Source organism: Entelurus aequoreus, linkage group LG09, assembly GCF_033978785.1.
Source record: "Entelurus aequoreus isolate RoL-2023_Sb linkage group LG09, RoL_Eaeq_v1.1, whole genome shotgun sequence".
NCBI lineage: Eukaryota > Metazoa > Chordata > Actinopteri > Syngnathiformes > Syngnathidae > Entelurus > Entelurus aequoreus.
The window spans coordinates 37,319-50,201 of NC_084739.1; the positions used below are offsets into that span (position 1 = coordinate 37,319).

Here is a 12,883-nt window from a genome sequence, read left to right on the forward strand (position 1 = left end):
TATATGTACATATATATATGTACATATATATATATACACATGTGTACATATATACAAATATGTACATATATACAAATATGTACATATATACATATATACATATATGTACATATATACATATATGTACATATATACATATATGTACATATATATACATATGTACATATATACATATATATGTACATATATACATATATATACATATGTACATATATACATATATATGTACATATATACATATATATATATATGTACATATATATGTACATATATACATATGTACATATATATGTACATATATACATATATATGTACATATATGTACATATATGTATATATGTACATATATGTATATATGTACATATATGTATATATGTACATATATGTATATATGTACATATATATATATATATGTATATATGTATATATGTACATATATGTATATATGTACATATGTACATATATGTATATATGTACATATATGTATATATGTACATATATGTATATATGTACATATATGTATATATGTACATATATCAATCAATCAATGTTTATTTATACAGCCCTAAATCACAAGTGTCTCAAAGGGCTGTACAAGCCACAACGACATCCTCGGTACAGAGCCCACATACGGGCAAGGAAAAACTCACCCCAGTGGAACGTCGGTGAATGACTATGAGAAACCTTGGAGAGGACCGCACATGTGGGTAACCCCCCCCCCCCCCATCTAGGGGGGGGGGGGGTTACCCACATGTACATATGTATATATATATATATATATACACATATGTACGTACATATATATATATATATATATGTACATATATATATGTACATATATATATATATATATATGTACATATATATTATATGAGGTATATGTATATGTATATATGTACATATATATGTACATATATATGTACATATATACATATGTACACATATATACATATGTACACATATATATGTACATATGTATATATATATATATATATATATATATATATATGCATATGTGTATATATATGCATATGTATATATATATATATGCATATGTACATATATACATACATATGTACATATATACATACATATGTACATATATATATACATATGTACATATACATATGCATATATATATATATATACATATGTACATATACATATGCATATATATATATACATATGTATATATATATACACATATATATATATACATATGCATATATATATATATATATATATATATATATACATATGTATATATATATATATATATATATATATATACACATATGTACATATATACATATGCATATATATATATATATATACATATGTACATATATATATACATATGTACATATATATATATATATATATATACATATGTACATATATATGTGTACATATATATATGTGTACATATGTATATGTATATGTATATATATATATATACATATGTACACATATATATATATGTACATATGTATATATATATATATACATATGTACGTACATATATATATATATATATACATATATATGTACATATATATATATGTATATATGCATATGTACATATATATATATATACATATATATATACGTATGCATATATATATATATATATATATATATATATATATATATATATATATATATATATATATATATATATATATATGTATGTATATATATATATATATATATATATATACATATACATATACATATACATATACATATACATATATATATATATATATATATATATATATATATATATATATATATATATACACATATACATGCATACATGCTTAGGCGGTCCATCGTAGTCGAAGATGACGTAGCTTCCATTTTGTTGCTCTGGTCGGTGGCTATCGTTGCTGACGACGATGCCACTCCATATGACTATGAAGTCCGATCCTGGAACCACACGTCCTGCCACAGTGGGGACATGTCAGGCCTGGATCAGGGGGCTGGGATGGTTCTGGAACTGCATGGTGGTGTCTTCGCCTCCGCTGATCCCTCCGGTGTTGGTTCCGACACTCCTCCAGATACATGACCCCGTCATGGCATAGCGAGCGCCACAACGATCGATTGGCTGCAGCTGTCTCAAGTTCGTAGGGTTTGATGTTGCACCTCTTCAATATCCCTTTCAGTTGGTCTTTGTACCGCAGCTTTTGTCCTCCGGGCTTTCTGCTGGCTGAAAGGAGCTGACCATAAAGCATCTGACGAGGCAAACGGTGTCCTGACATCCGGATGGTGTGACCAACCCACCGGAGTTGTCGCTGTGCCAGGGTGGCCTCTATGCTCATGGACTCAGTGCGCTGTAAGATGTCCGTATGAGGAACTCGATCCTGCCATGTGATGCCAAGAATGCGTTGGAGACATCTGATGTTAAATGCATCAAGGCAGCGGATGTGTCTGCGGTATATTGTCCAGGCTTCTGACCCATACAGCAGAGTTGAAACACACACCGCCCTGTAGACAGACACTTTCGTTGAGGTTCGAAGGTGGTTGTTTTCAAACACCCGGGAGCGCAGTCTTCCAAAGGCAGAGGAGGCTGAGTTGATACGAGCCTGGATGTCATCATCGATCTGGCATGTTGGGGTCAGAGTACTGCCGAGGTAGCAAAATTGCTCAACGAGTTTGAGGGGTGTGCCGCTGATGGTAAAGACAGGGGGTGTAGGGGATGGGGACCTCTCCTGGATGAGAACCTCTGTTTTCTGGATGTTGATCACCAGACCTAGTGAGCGGTAGACTGATGACATGGTGTCTAGTGCATGCTGCATGGCATCAGGAGTGTGGGCGAGGAGTGCGCAGTCGTCTGCATATTGCAGCTCCTGGATGTTGGAGCCTGACATCTTCGTCTTTGCCTGTAGGCGCCGGATGTTGAATAGGCTCCCATCCAGGCGAAACTCGATGGAGACACCACTATCCTTTGTGATGGACTGGCGGAATAGGAGTGTGGCTGCTGCCAGGAAAAGATTGAAGATCGCTGGGGCCAGTACACACCCCTGCTTCACCCCTACTTTCACTGGGAAAGAGGGGGACTGTTCACTGCCTACAAGTACACAGGCCTGCATACCATCGTGAAACTGTTTTAGGATGCTGAGAAACTTGGGGGGGACACCAAACTTCCTGAGGATGCTCCAGAGCAAATCACGGTCAACTGTGTCAAAGGCCTTGGTGAGGTCAATAAAGGTAATGTAGAGGTCCTTGTTTTGTTCCCTGCATTTCTCCTGGATTTGACGGGCAGCGAAGATCATGTCTAGTGTACTTCGGTTCTTTCTGAAGCCACACTGTGTCTCTGGGAGGATGCCCTCTGTTAGAAATGTAAGGCGAGAAAGCATAATTTTCGCAAGTACCTTGCCGGCCACTGAGAGAAGGGAGATGCCACGACTGTTTCCACAAGATGATTTATCTCCTTTCTTCTTGTAGATGGTGACAATGTTGCTGTCTTTCCATTCTTGAGGCAGGGCCTCCCTGTGCCAGATGGCTAGTATGAAATGAAACAGCTTCCGCTTCAGTAGATAGCCTCCCTTCTTCAGTATCTCAGCCGGAATTCCGTCAGGGCCAGGGCTCTTGTTGTTTTTGAGGCTCCTGATTGCAGTAAGGACCTCACTGAACATGGGGGGATCATCAAGGAAGGGAGAAGGCGGGAGATCTGGGAGTGCATTGAGCACTGATGGATCAGAGGGGTTTATTTTATTGAGCAGTGAGTCGAAGTGCTCAGCCCAACGCTCAAGAATTTGTTGTTTATCCTTGAATAACACGTGTCCGTCTGCGGATCTTACTGGAGCGATGCTTCGCTTTTGTGGGCCATAGATGGATTTTGCAGCAGCGTAGAATGCGTAGGTATTATTAGCATCTGCATATCCCTGGATCTCCTGGGCTTTTTTGAGCCACCACTCATTTTCCATGAACCGCAGTTGTTTCTGTGTCTCAGCTCTGGTTGTTTTATAATGGTGGAGGAGTGATGGAGAGTGAGGGTTGGAGAGCAGGGCAGCATGGGCTTTGCGCTTGGCGTCCAGCAGCTCCTGTATTTCTACCGAGCTGTTGTCGAACCAGTCTTGATGGTGCTTCTGAGTAAAGCCGATGGTTTCAGAGGCAGCTTGATGTAATGTTGACCTCAGTTTTGCCCACTCACTGTCCATGTCACAGGCGGTACCGTAATCCTCCAAGGTGGAAAGCCCCGCAGCTAGCTTGCTGCGGTAGTGAGATGTACACTCTGGAGAATCCAGGGCCCTGCAGTTCAGTCGCTTTCTTGGCTGCTGTTTCTTGTGCGGGGGTCGGATTTTCATCCTCAGCTTGGATCTGATCAGCCGGTGGTCAGTCCAGCATTCAGCCCCACGTAAGGCCCTGGTTACGCAGACGTCTTGTCGATCTTGTTGTCGTGTAATTATATAGTCCAGCAGGTGCCAATGTTTGGACCGTGGGTGCATCCAAGATGTTATGTATTTCTTTTTTAACTGAAAAATGGTGTTAGTGATGAGAAGTTGGTGCTCAGAGCACAGAGAGAGGAGTCGAATGCCGTTGTTGTTTATTTTCCCAGATCCATGAGGCCCGATTATTTTAGTCCAGAGCTGGGCATCTGTGCCAACTCGGGCATTGAAGTCACCCATGAGGACAAGCTTATCGGACCTAGGGACTCTGGATAGGGCAGCCGCAAGAGACTCGTAGAAGGCATCTTTGATGTTACTATCAGCATCCAGGGTAGGGGCATACGCACTGAGTAGCGTAGCAAACCGGCCTTTCACCAGGGGGATACGCCAGGTCATGAGCCGCTCACTGATGCCTTGGGGGGACTCTGGGATGTTATTGAGTAATTTGCTTTTTACAGCAAAGCCAACTCCATGGAGCCTACGTTCGCCTTCCGGGAGACCCTTCCAGAAGAAGGTGTAGCCTTCGCCGACTTCTGTCAGGGAGTCTTCACCCGACAACCGAGTTTCGCTGAGTGCTGCGATGTCGACATTGTATCTCTTGAGCTCATGTGCAATGAGCGCCGTCCGTCTATGAGGTCTCTCCGTCCCATCCTGCGTGTCGAGGAGGGTGCGGACGTTCCAGGTAGCCAGGTGTATAGTCATATGCTTTCCTTTGTTATGTTTTCGACCGCAGTAGGGGATGCCTTGGTGGCTGCGGTTTGCCACCCAGGTGTGAGGAACAGACAATTTTTGGGTCACCTTTTCCAGACCCTTCCCCAATTTGGGGTGAGCAGTGCGGACCCTAAATAGGGCTGCTCAGTCACATGGGCAGCTGCCGAAGGAAGATCATGTTCCTGATCCCAATCTTCACAACGACCATCACACCCATGCCGCCTCTGTGCAGGATTCAAGCTAGGAGCTCCCAGTCACATCCTTGACCTGCCCCCGTCGCTTTATCCTGTCGCCAGAGGACTTTTCGGAAGAAGCTGAAGCCTGCGCAAAGAGTGTATTTGTGTGAGGGATGGTGCGCGCAGTTCCTTCCCCCACAATCTTGGCCACACCCACCATATTCCAGTGGCACGAGAAAAACTTGAGACGACCTTCAGGTGAGTGCAGTTGCAGGGGACTGCCAGAGATCCGGTCTGCTGGAAACCTGCCCATGTGTGTGTCCCCGGAGCACAGATTTTTCATTTGGGGTTTACTCCCGTAGCCATACTGCCTCCCGGTTTTACCCACATGGCTGTGGGGTGCCTTCAGCACATTGCTTTTCTGTCAGGGTGTGCTCCCTTAGCCTTTGCCTAAATAAGCTGACCCACAAGGCAATGGGGCTATTTACCCATAGTTGGGGCAGGGTTGACGGGCGTCAGGGCGTGTTCCACACAAAGGTGGGCCTATACGCCACGTCTCTGGGGCCCACTGCTGCTCCGAGATCCCCTTCAGTTTAGTTCGGGGTCTGCAAAGACCCTTATCCGTGTGTGGCCACGAGGAGGCACTGAAGGAGTCTTGGTGGTGGAGAGGCTTTGTACCAGCAGGAGGAGACTTACACACTCGGCTCCTCTTTTCACCCCCCGAAAGGGGCTAGCTGGCGGCGGTAGCTGTAAGCAGAGAGTAGCAAGCAGAAAGCAACATGCACTATCTACAGACATCTCTCTACTTCTACTGCACTAGACGCGTCACACACACCCTGTGTGGATACACACACACACATACATACATATATACATACACACACACACATTTAATATAAATAAATAGCTTTAATATATACAAATATATACAAATACATATAAATAAATATAATAAAAATACATTTAAAATAAAGCACACAGGTTATTATGCACCCTAAATGGTATTGGCCATGCTCGACAATTATTTTATTTTTTTACATTTGATGTATTATTACATTCATTTGTCCTCATTACCTGATATATTTTACTTTACAGGGCTGTACACGGGGTACAACGCACTCAGCATGGCTTTGGCCATGCCGGTCGACGGACACGTGGTTGCGTGTGAAACAGAAAAGGCGTACGTGGACATTGGCAAACCATTTTTTAAAGAGGTGAATAGTCCAAAAAAAGAAAAGTACATATTTTGATGTTTTCAACAAAGTAGCTGGGGAGAGGGAAGTCTGGGCTTCTCTGCTTAGGCTGCTGCCCCCGCGACCCGACTTTGGATAGGCGGAATAATTTGGTCCAATAGTAAATTTATGGGGTCCCACTTTTTTGTAAGCGTTTTGGAAACAAATGATAAATGTATGCATTATCCTGTTATATCTCACATTCTATATTGTGTTTTGGAAAAAGGTTGTCATAAACGTTAATTCATAAAGAAAATAATACAAAAGAAAACACATTTTTATGCATATATAAATGTATTCAGTTATAAACATTCATTCACTTTCTTCTTTCCTTCATGGATCTAAACTTTCTGCATTTTATTGTAATATTTTCAGAATGTTTGTTCTATTTTTGGCCAAAGTAAGACAAAAAAAAAATAAAAAATCTAAAGTTGTCTTTATGTTTTAATGCCATGATTTGGTACAGATTTTCCTCCATGCGGCACCTGAGCTAAAATGAGTTTGACACCCCTTGCTGTACACTAATAAGACAGTACTATGATACACCAGGCTTTAAAGCCTGAGCAAAATAAAGAAAAATAGACAATCATGCAATAAAAACAGTAAAGTAATAGTGTTAAATATTAAAGGGCATGGGCACTTATTCATGTTGCATTTTATCCTCTTAAGGCCCAAGCTGTTTGTTTACGTGATTTTTTTTTATTTCTCTTTGCTTTGACCCTAATTAGAATAAAAACTAAGACTCATCTTTTGATATGATGTACTTATTAGTCCATAAGTACACAAAATGTTTAGTGACATGCTAATTCCTATTTTTACACTTTTTTTCCTCCAAATTCCATTGTATGTTATACTCTTCTGACACCACCAGATGGCAGCATAAGTGTCCACATAAGTGGCCATAAGACCCCAATTCAGTAGCAATTTTGGAAATAAGAGCTAAAAGGTGCTGTCCACGCATGTGGCCACTAAGGCCTTTAGAGGTTTTAATTAAGGTTCTTTTTTTTACTACTTTACAGTCATAATTTAAAAGGCCATTCAATACATAAATATATTGAATGATTAAAAACCTATATGTTGTCTTGGAATAATGTTTTTTTATCACGCATTTTTTAAATTAATTTCCGTACTATTCAAAATATTGTAATTTAATTTGAATTCATTATTTTAATAATGTTATAATAGTTTCAATCAGGGGTGCCCACAACTTTTCAATTGACCAAGTGGAGGGGGATCTACCTCATTCATATATATATTTTATATTTATTTATTTATGAATGAGACATTTTTGTGCTAACAAGTTAAAGGTGTTTAATGATAATACAAGCATGTTTAATTCCTTTCTTTCATGCAGACAAGAATATAAGTTGGTGTATGACCTGATTCTGATGACTTGCATTGGTTGGAATCAGACAGTAGTGATGATAACCTCCACATTTTCAAATAGAGGAGAAAAAAAGTCCTCCTTTCCGTCGGTTATTGCCATCTTCCATACTCCTTTTTAGACACTTCACAATAAATACATTGGCGGCAAACTCCGTAGCTTGCTGGCTTTCTGAGACTCTTATTTTGTAAGCGCGGGCCGGATGAAGCAGGGCTTTTATTGTGAAGACCGGAACTGCGCAGTCGGTCTTTTGGAGTTTTGACGGCAGGTACGGCGCGAGAATCAGTCGTAAAAAAAAAAAGAAGAAAAAAAAAAGAAGGGTTTCTCGTCTTCCTGTCGGTCGCTTTTTCTTAATAATGACCTGGCAGCAGCCAGCGTCATCTCACAAGTCCCTCGGGTGCCGCGAACATCAATCAAGTGACGAAAGTGACATCATAGTGAAGATTTATGATCGGTAAATTTTAGGTCTATTTTTTTTTAACGCCTGGCTTAATGTAGACTGTATTATTTAATATTTTGCAATGTTTCCCACACATTCATTTATTTGTGGCGGCCCGCCATGAAAGAATTACGTCCGCCACAAATAAAAATAAAAATAAATTAAAAAAATATTATTTTTTTGTCCTGTCCAGCTTCTCAGGCAAATCATATAGTTGATGTAGATGCCCATATAGGCTGTTCAGATTTAATTTACAAAAGAGAAGTGTAGGATACTTCTCTTTTTGCCTTATTTGTATTTGACCACTACTGTTTTCTGTTTATTTGTTACTGACTGTGGCAGGATACCTCTGCCTCTGTTTCACTTGATGTTGCTGGTAAATAATATGGTTGTAGTAGTAGGCTAAAGTTAAATGATTTAGTATGCACTAATTAAAGGGGCAGAGCTTTAAGAGACATTTTAGCTTTTATATTTTATAAGATATATTTTTTGTAAGAACCACAATTAATAAATATATTTCAGTGAATAATTTGTTCAAATCTGTATATAAATATGTACATAAAGTGTTGTAATTATATTGTAAAATGGATGGATGGATGGACGTTTAAAACAAACTTTTATTAATTAGTAAGTATACATTTTTTGAGCCTTTTTAGAGAAAATCATATAATTGTAGTAAATTATTAAATTACTCGATGATGTCATGGTGACCACACCCATAGCCACGCCCCCACCGCCACAGGTATCTTGGCAGTTTATGGGAAACACTGTTTTGTATATTTATCCCGGAAACATGAATATAAGTTTTAAGTGTGTGACCAACGTCCACAGGCTGGCGTGGAGAATAAGATAGAAGTACGACTCCAACCGGCAATGACCACGCTAAGTACACCATTTTTTTTTGCCTTTCTGACCAACTTTTCACTTTTTTTTTTATTATTTTAATCTCCCATTTGCTTTTTTTTTTAGATGAGCTGTTAGCAGCGGGAGAGAACGGCACCTTTGATTTCGTCTTCATCGACGCCGACAAGGCCAGCTATGATGGATATTATGAAAAGTCCTTAGAGCTCATCCGCAAAGGAGGCATCATCGCTATTGATAACGTAGGTGACGCAACTTCGAGAAAAATATGAGCTTATTGTAAGTGTTTTTGTAAAAGGTGCTGTGGAGTGGCAAGGTTGTGGATCCGGCGCCGGATGACGTGACTTCCAGGACTCTGGACGCTCTCAATAAGAAGCTGCACTGGGACCAGAGGATCGAGCTGAGCATGGTCACTGTGGGGGATGGGCTGACCATCGCCATCAAACGATAAAACGGAACATAATGTCCAATGTACAGCCCTTTGAGACACTTGTGATTTAGGGCTATATAAATAAACATTGATTGATTGATTGAATTAAAGGATTAACAGTTCTGGTTGTTTGCCACATTTTCTAAACAAAGTTTTACAAAAATGTACAAAACCAGTGAGGTTGGCACGTTGTGTAAATGGTAAATAAAAACAGAATACAATGATTTGCGAATCATTTTCAACTTATATTCAATTTTATAGACTGCAAGTACAAGATATTTAATGTTCAAATTGGTGAACTTTGTTATTTTTTGCAAATATTAGCTCATTTGGAATTTGCACAAGTGGCAAAAAAGACTGAGAAAGTTGAGGAATTACTCAATGTGACACTTATTTAAAGGCCTACTGAAATGAAATGTTTTTATTTAAACGGGGATAGCAGATCTATTCTATGTGTCATACTTGATCATTTCACAATATTGCCATATTTTTGCTGAAAGGATTTAGTATAGAACAACGACGATAAAGATCGCAACTTTTGGTATCTGACAAAAAAAAGCCTTGCCCCTACCGGAAGTAGCGTGACGTAGTCAGTTGAACATTTCCGCAAAGTTCCCTATTGTTTACAGTGATGGCGGCCAGAAGTGAGAGCGATTCGGACCGAGAAAGCGAGGATTTCCCCATTAATTTGAGCGAGGATGAAAGATTCGTGGATGAGGAACGTTAGAGTGCAGTTCAAGACATATCTTTTTTCGCTCTGACCGTAACTTAGGTACAAGCTGGCTCATTGGATTCCACACTCTCTCCTTTTTCTATTGTGGATCACGGATTTGCATTTCAAACCACCTGGGATACTATATCCTCTTGAAAATGAGAGTCGAGAACGCAAAATGGACATTCACAGTGACTTTTATCTCCACGACAATACATCGATGAAACACTTTAGCTACAAGCTAACGTGATAGCATCGTGCTTTAACTGCATACAGAAACAAAAGAAATAACCCCGTGACTGGAAGGATAGATAGAAAATCAACAATACTATTAAACCGTGGACATGTAAATACACGGTTAATGCTTTCCAGCCTGGCGAAGGTAAACAATACTGTGCTAACGACGCCAATGAAGCTAACTTAGCAACCGGACCTCACAGAGCTATGCTAAAAACATTAGCTCTCCACCTACGCCAGCCAGCCTTCATCTGCTCATCAACACCCGTGCTCACCTGCGTTCCAGCGATCGACGGTGCAATGAAGGACTTCACCCGATCACAGTTGGGTTGGCGGCCCGGAGACGTAGGAAGTCAAGGTGAGGTCACCGGCTAGCGCGTATGCTCTCCAACAAAGTCCTCCGGTTGTGTTGCTGTAGTCCGCCGCTAATATACCGATCCCACCTACAACTTTCTTCTTTGCAGCCGTCATTGTTCATTAAACAAATTGCAAAACATTCACCAACACAGATGTCCAGAATACTGTGGAATTATGAAATGAAAACAGAGCTTTTTGTATAGGATTCTACGGGGTACCAATACTTCCGTTTAACTGACTACGTCACGCGCATACGTCATCATACCGAGACGTTTCAGTCGGATATTTCCCAGGAAATTTAAAATTGCACTTTATAAGTTAACCCGGCCGTATTGGCATGTGTTGCAATGTTAAGATTTCATCATTGATATATAAACTATCAGACTGCGTGGTCGCTAGTAGTGGCTTTCAGTAGGCCTTTAAACATAACTCCTAAACCAAACATGCAAAATGTCTAATAATGCCTGAAATAATGTATCTTTGCGAGTTTTACTAGAAACATGAGCTTTTGTAAGGTTGGCAAACACAAAAAATAGTTTTTTTTACTAAATATGACAAGAAAATGCATACTGGGTTTGAAGGTAAAAACTACCAAAATGGCCACCGCATGCTTGGATTTGTTTGGGCACCGCTGGTTTGGACCCATACCAACACATTTAAGGTTAGCCCTCCAATGCTGCTCGTTACTTCATAAAACTACTGTACATTTTAGTAGTACATGCTATTGTATTGTTTTTATACACCATATCTACGGTACACGTTTTAAAAGGCATATTAAAATTGGGCTGCTCAAATTAAGAGACAATTTAAGATGCAAGTGTTCTGAGTTGAGCGCCATCACAGAACCAGTTCAACTTGTAAGTTGAGGTACTACTGTATAAAAATGTGGCTGTGTGTGATTAAATAGCACGCTGTAGCGGTTGCTTTAAGGACTTAATTCACCACACCCATTTACTTGACTTTGTCCTTATTCACTGCCATTGTTCCATTGTGCACATGTTTACCATTTATATATGCAGTTAAGATTAATTCGGTGCGGGCCCTTTAAGTGACCGTCAAGAGATTTACCCAAAGGTGGTCGTTGTTGTGCTTTAAACACACAACTTTGGCTGTACTAATACTTTAACTACAAGCCATTTTATTTCTGTTTGGGCCAGACATTCTACGGAATAGCGGAAAAGTGGAACAAAGAAATATAGGACGCGTAGAATAAATGAACAGTGGAAGAGAGGACTAGTGGAACAGTCCAATAAAAGACAAGAGGAGAGGAAAAGTTACAAAGCAACAGAGGAATAGAAGAAACGTGGACTAGAGGAATAGTGGAACGGGTGAACAAGGGGATAAAGGAACAGTGGACGAGAGTAAAATAAGAATGATGGAATAAAGGAACACTAGAATAGAGAAATAGTGGAAAAGTGAAATAGAGGAATAGTGGAACGGGTGAACAAGGGGATACAGGAACAGTTGACTAGAGTAAGATAAGAATAATGGAATAAAGGAACACTAGTATAGAGAAATAGTGGAAAAGTGAAATAGAGGAATAGTGGAACAGGTGAACAAGGGGATAAAGGAACAGTGGACTAGAGTAAAATAAGAATGATGGAATAAAGGAACACTAGAATAGAGAAATAGTGGAAAAGTGAAATAGAGGAATAGTGGAAGAGACAGAGTGGAACAGTGTAAAAGAAGAATGGCTAAACAGAGCAACATGGGAACAGTGGAATAGAGGAAGTGTGGAACAGTCTAATAGAAGACAAGAAGAGGAGAGGAAAAGTTACAAAGTAACAGAGGAATAGAAGAAAAGTGGACTAGAGGAATAGTGGAACGGGTGAACAAGGGGATAAAGGAACAGTGGACTAGAGTAAGATAAGAATGATGGAATAAAGGAACACTAGTATAGAGAAATAGTGGAAAAGTGAAATAGAGGAATAGTGGAAGAGAAACAGTTGA

At 39.7% G+C, this 12,883-nt stretch overlaps 1 protein-coding gene across 1 annotated transcript in view; it reads left to right on the plus strand.

Moving 5' to 3' along the window:
* The window catches only part of LOC133656731 (catechol O-methyltransferase domain-containing protein 1-like), a 17,915-nt gene extending 8,166 nt beyond the window's left edge, over positions 1-9,749 (plus strand). Inside the window, exons 4-7 of the mRNA XM_062057563.1 lie at positions 6,377-6,495; positions 9,168-9,222; positions 9,306-9,439; positions 9,496-9,749. Of these exons, the coding sequence (XP_061913547.1) occupies positions 6,377-6,495; positions 9,168-9,222; positions 9,306-9,439; positions 9,496-9,648 (461 nt within the window). The 3' untranslated portion in view covers positions 9,649-9,749. The remainder of the gene's footprint in view (positions 1-6,376; positions 6,496-9,167; positions 9,223-9,305; positions 9,440-9,495) is intronic.
* Positions 9,750-12,883: the final 3,134 nt, after the last annotated feature.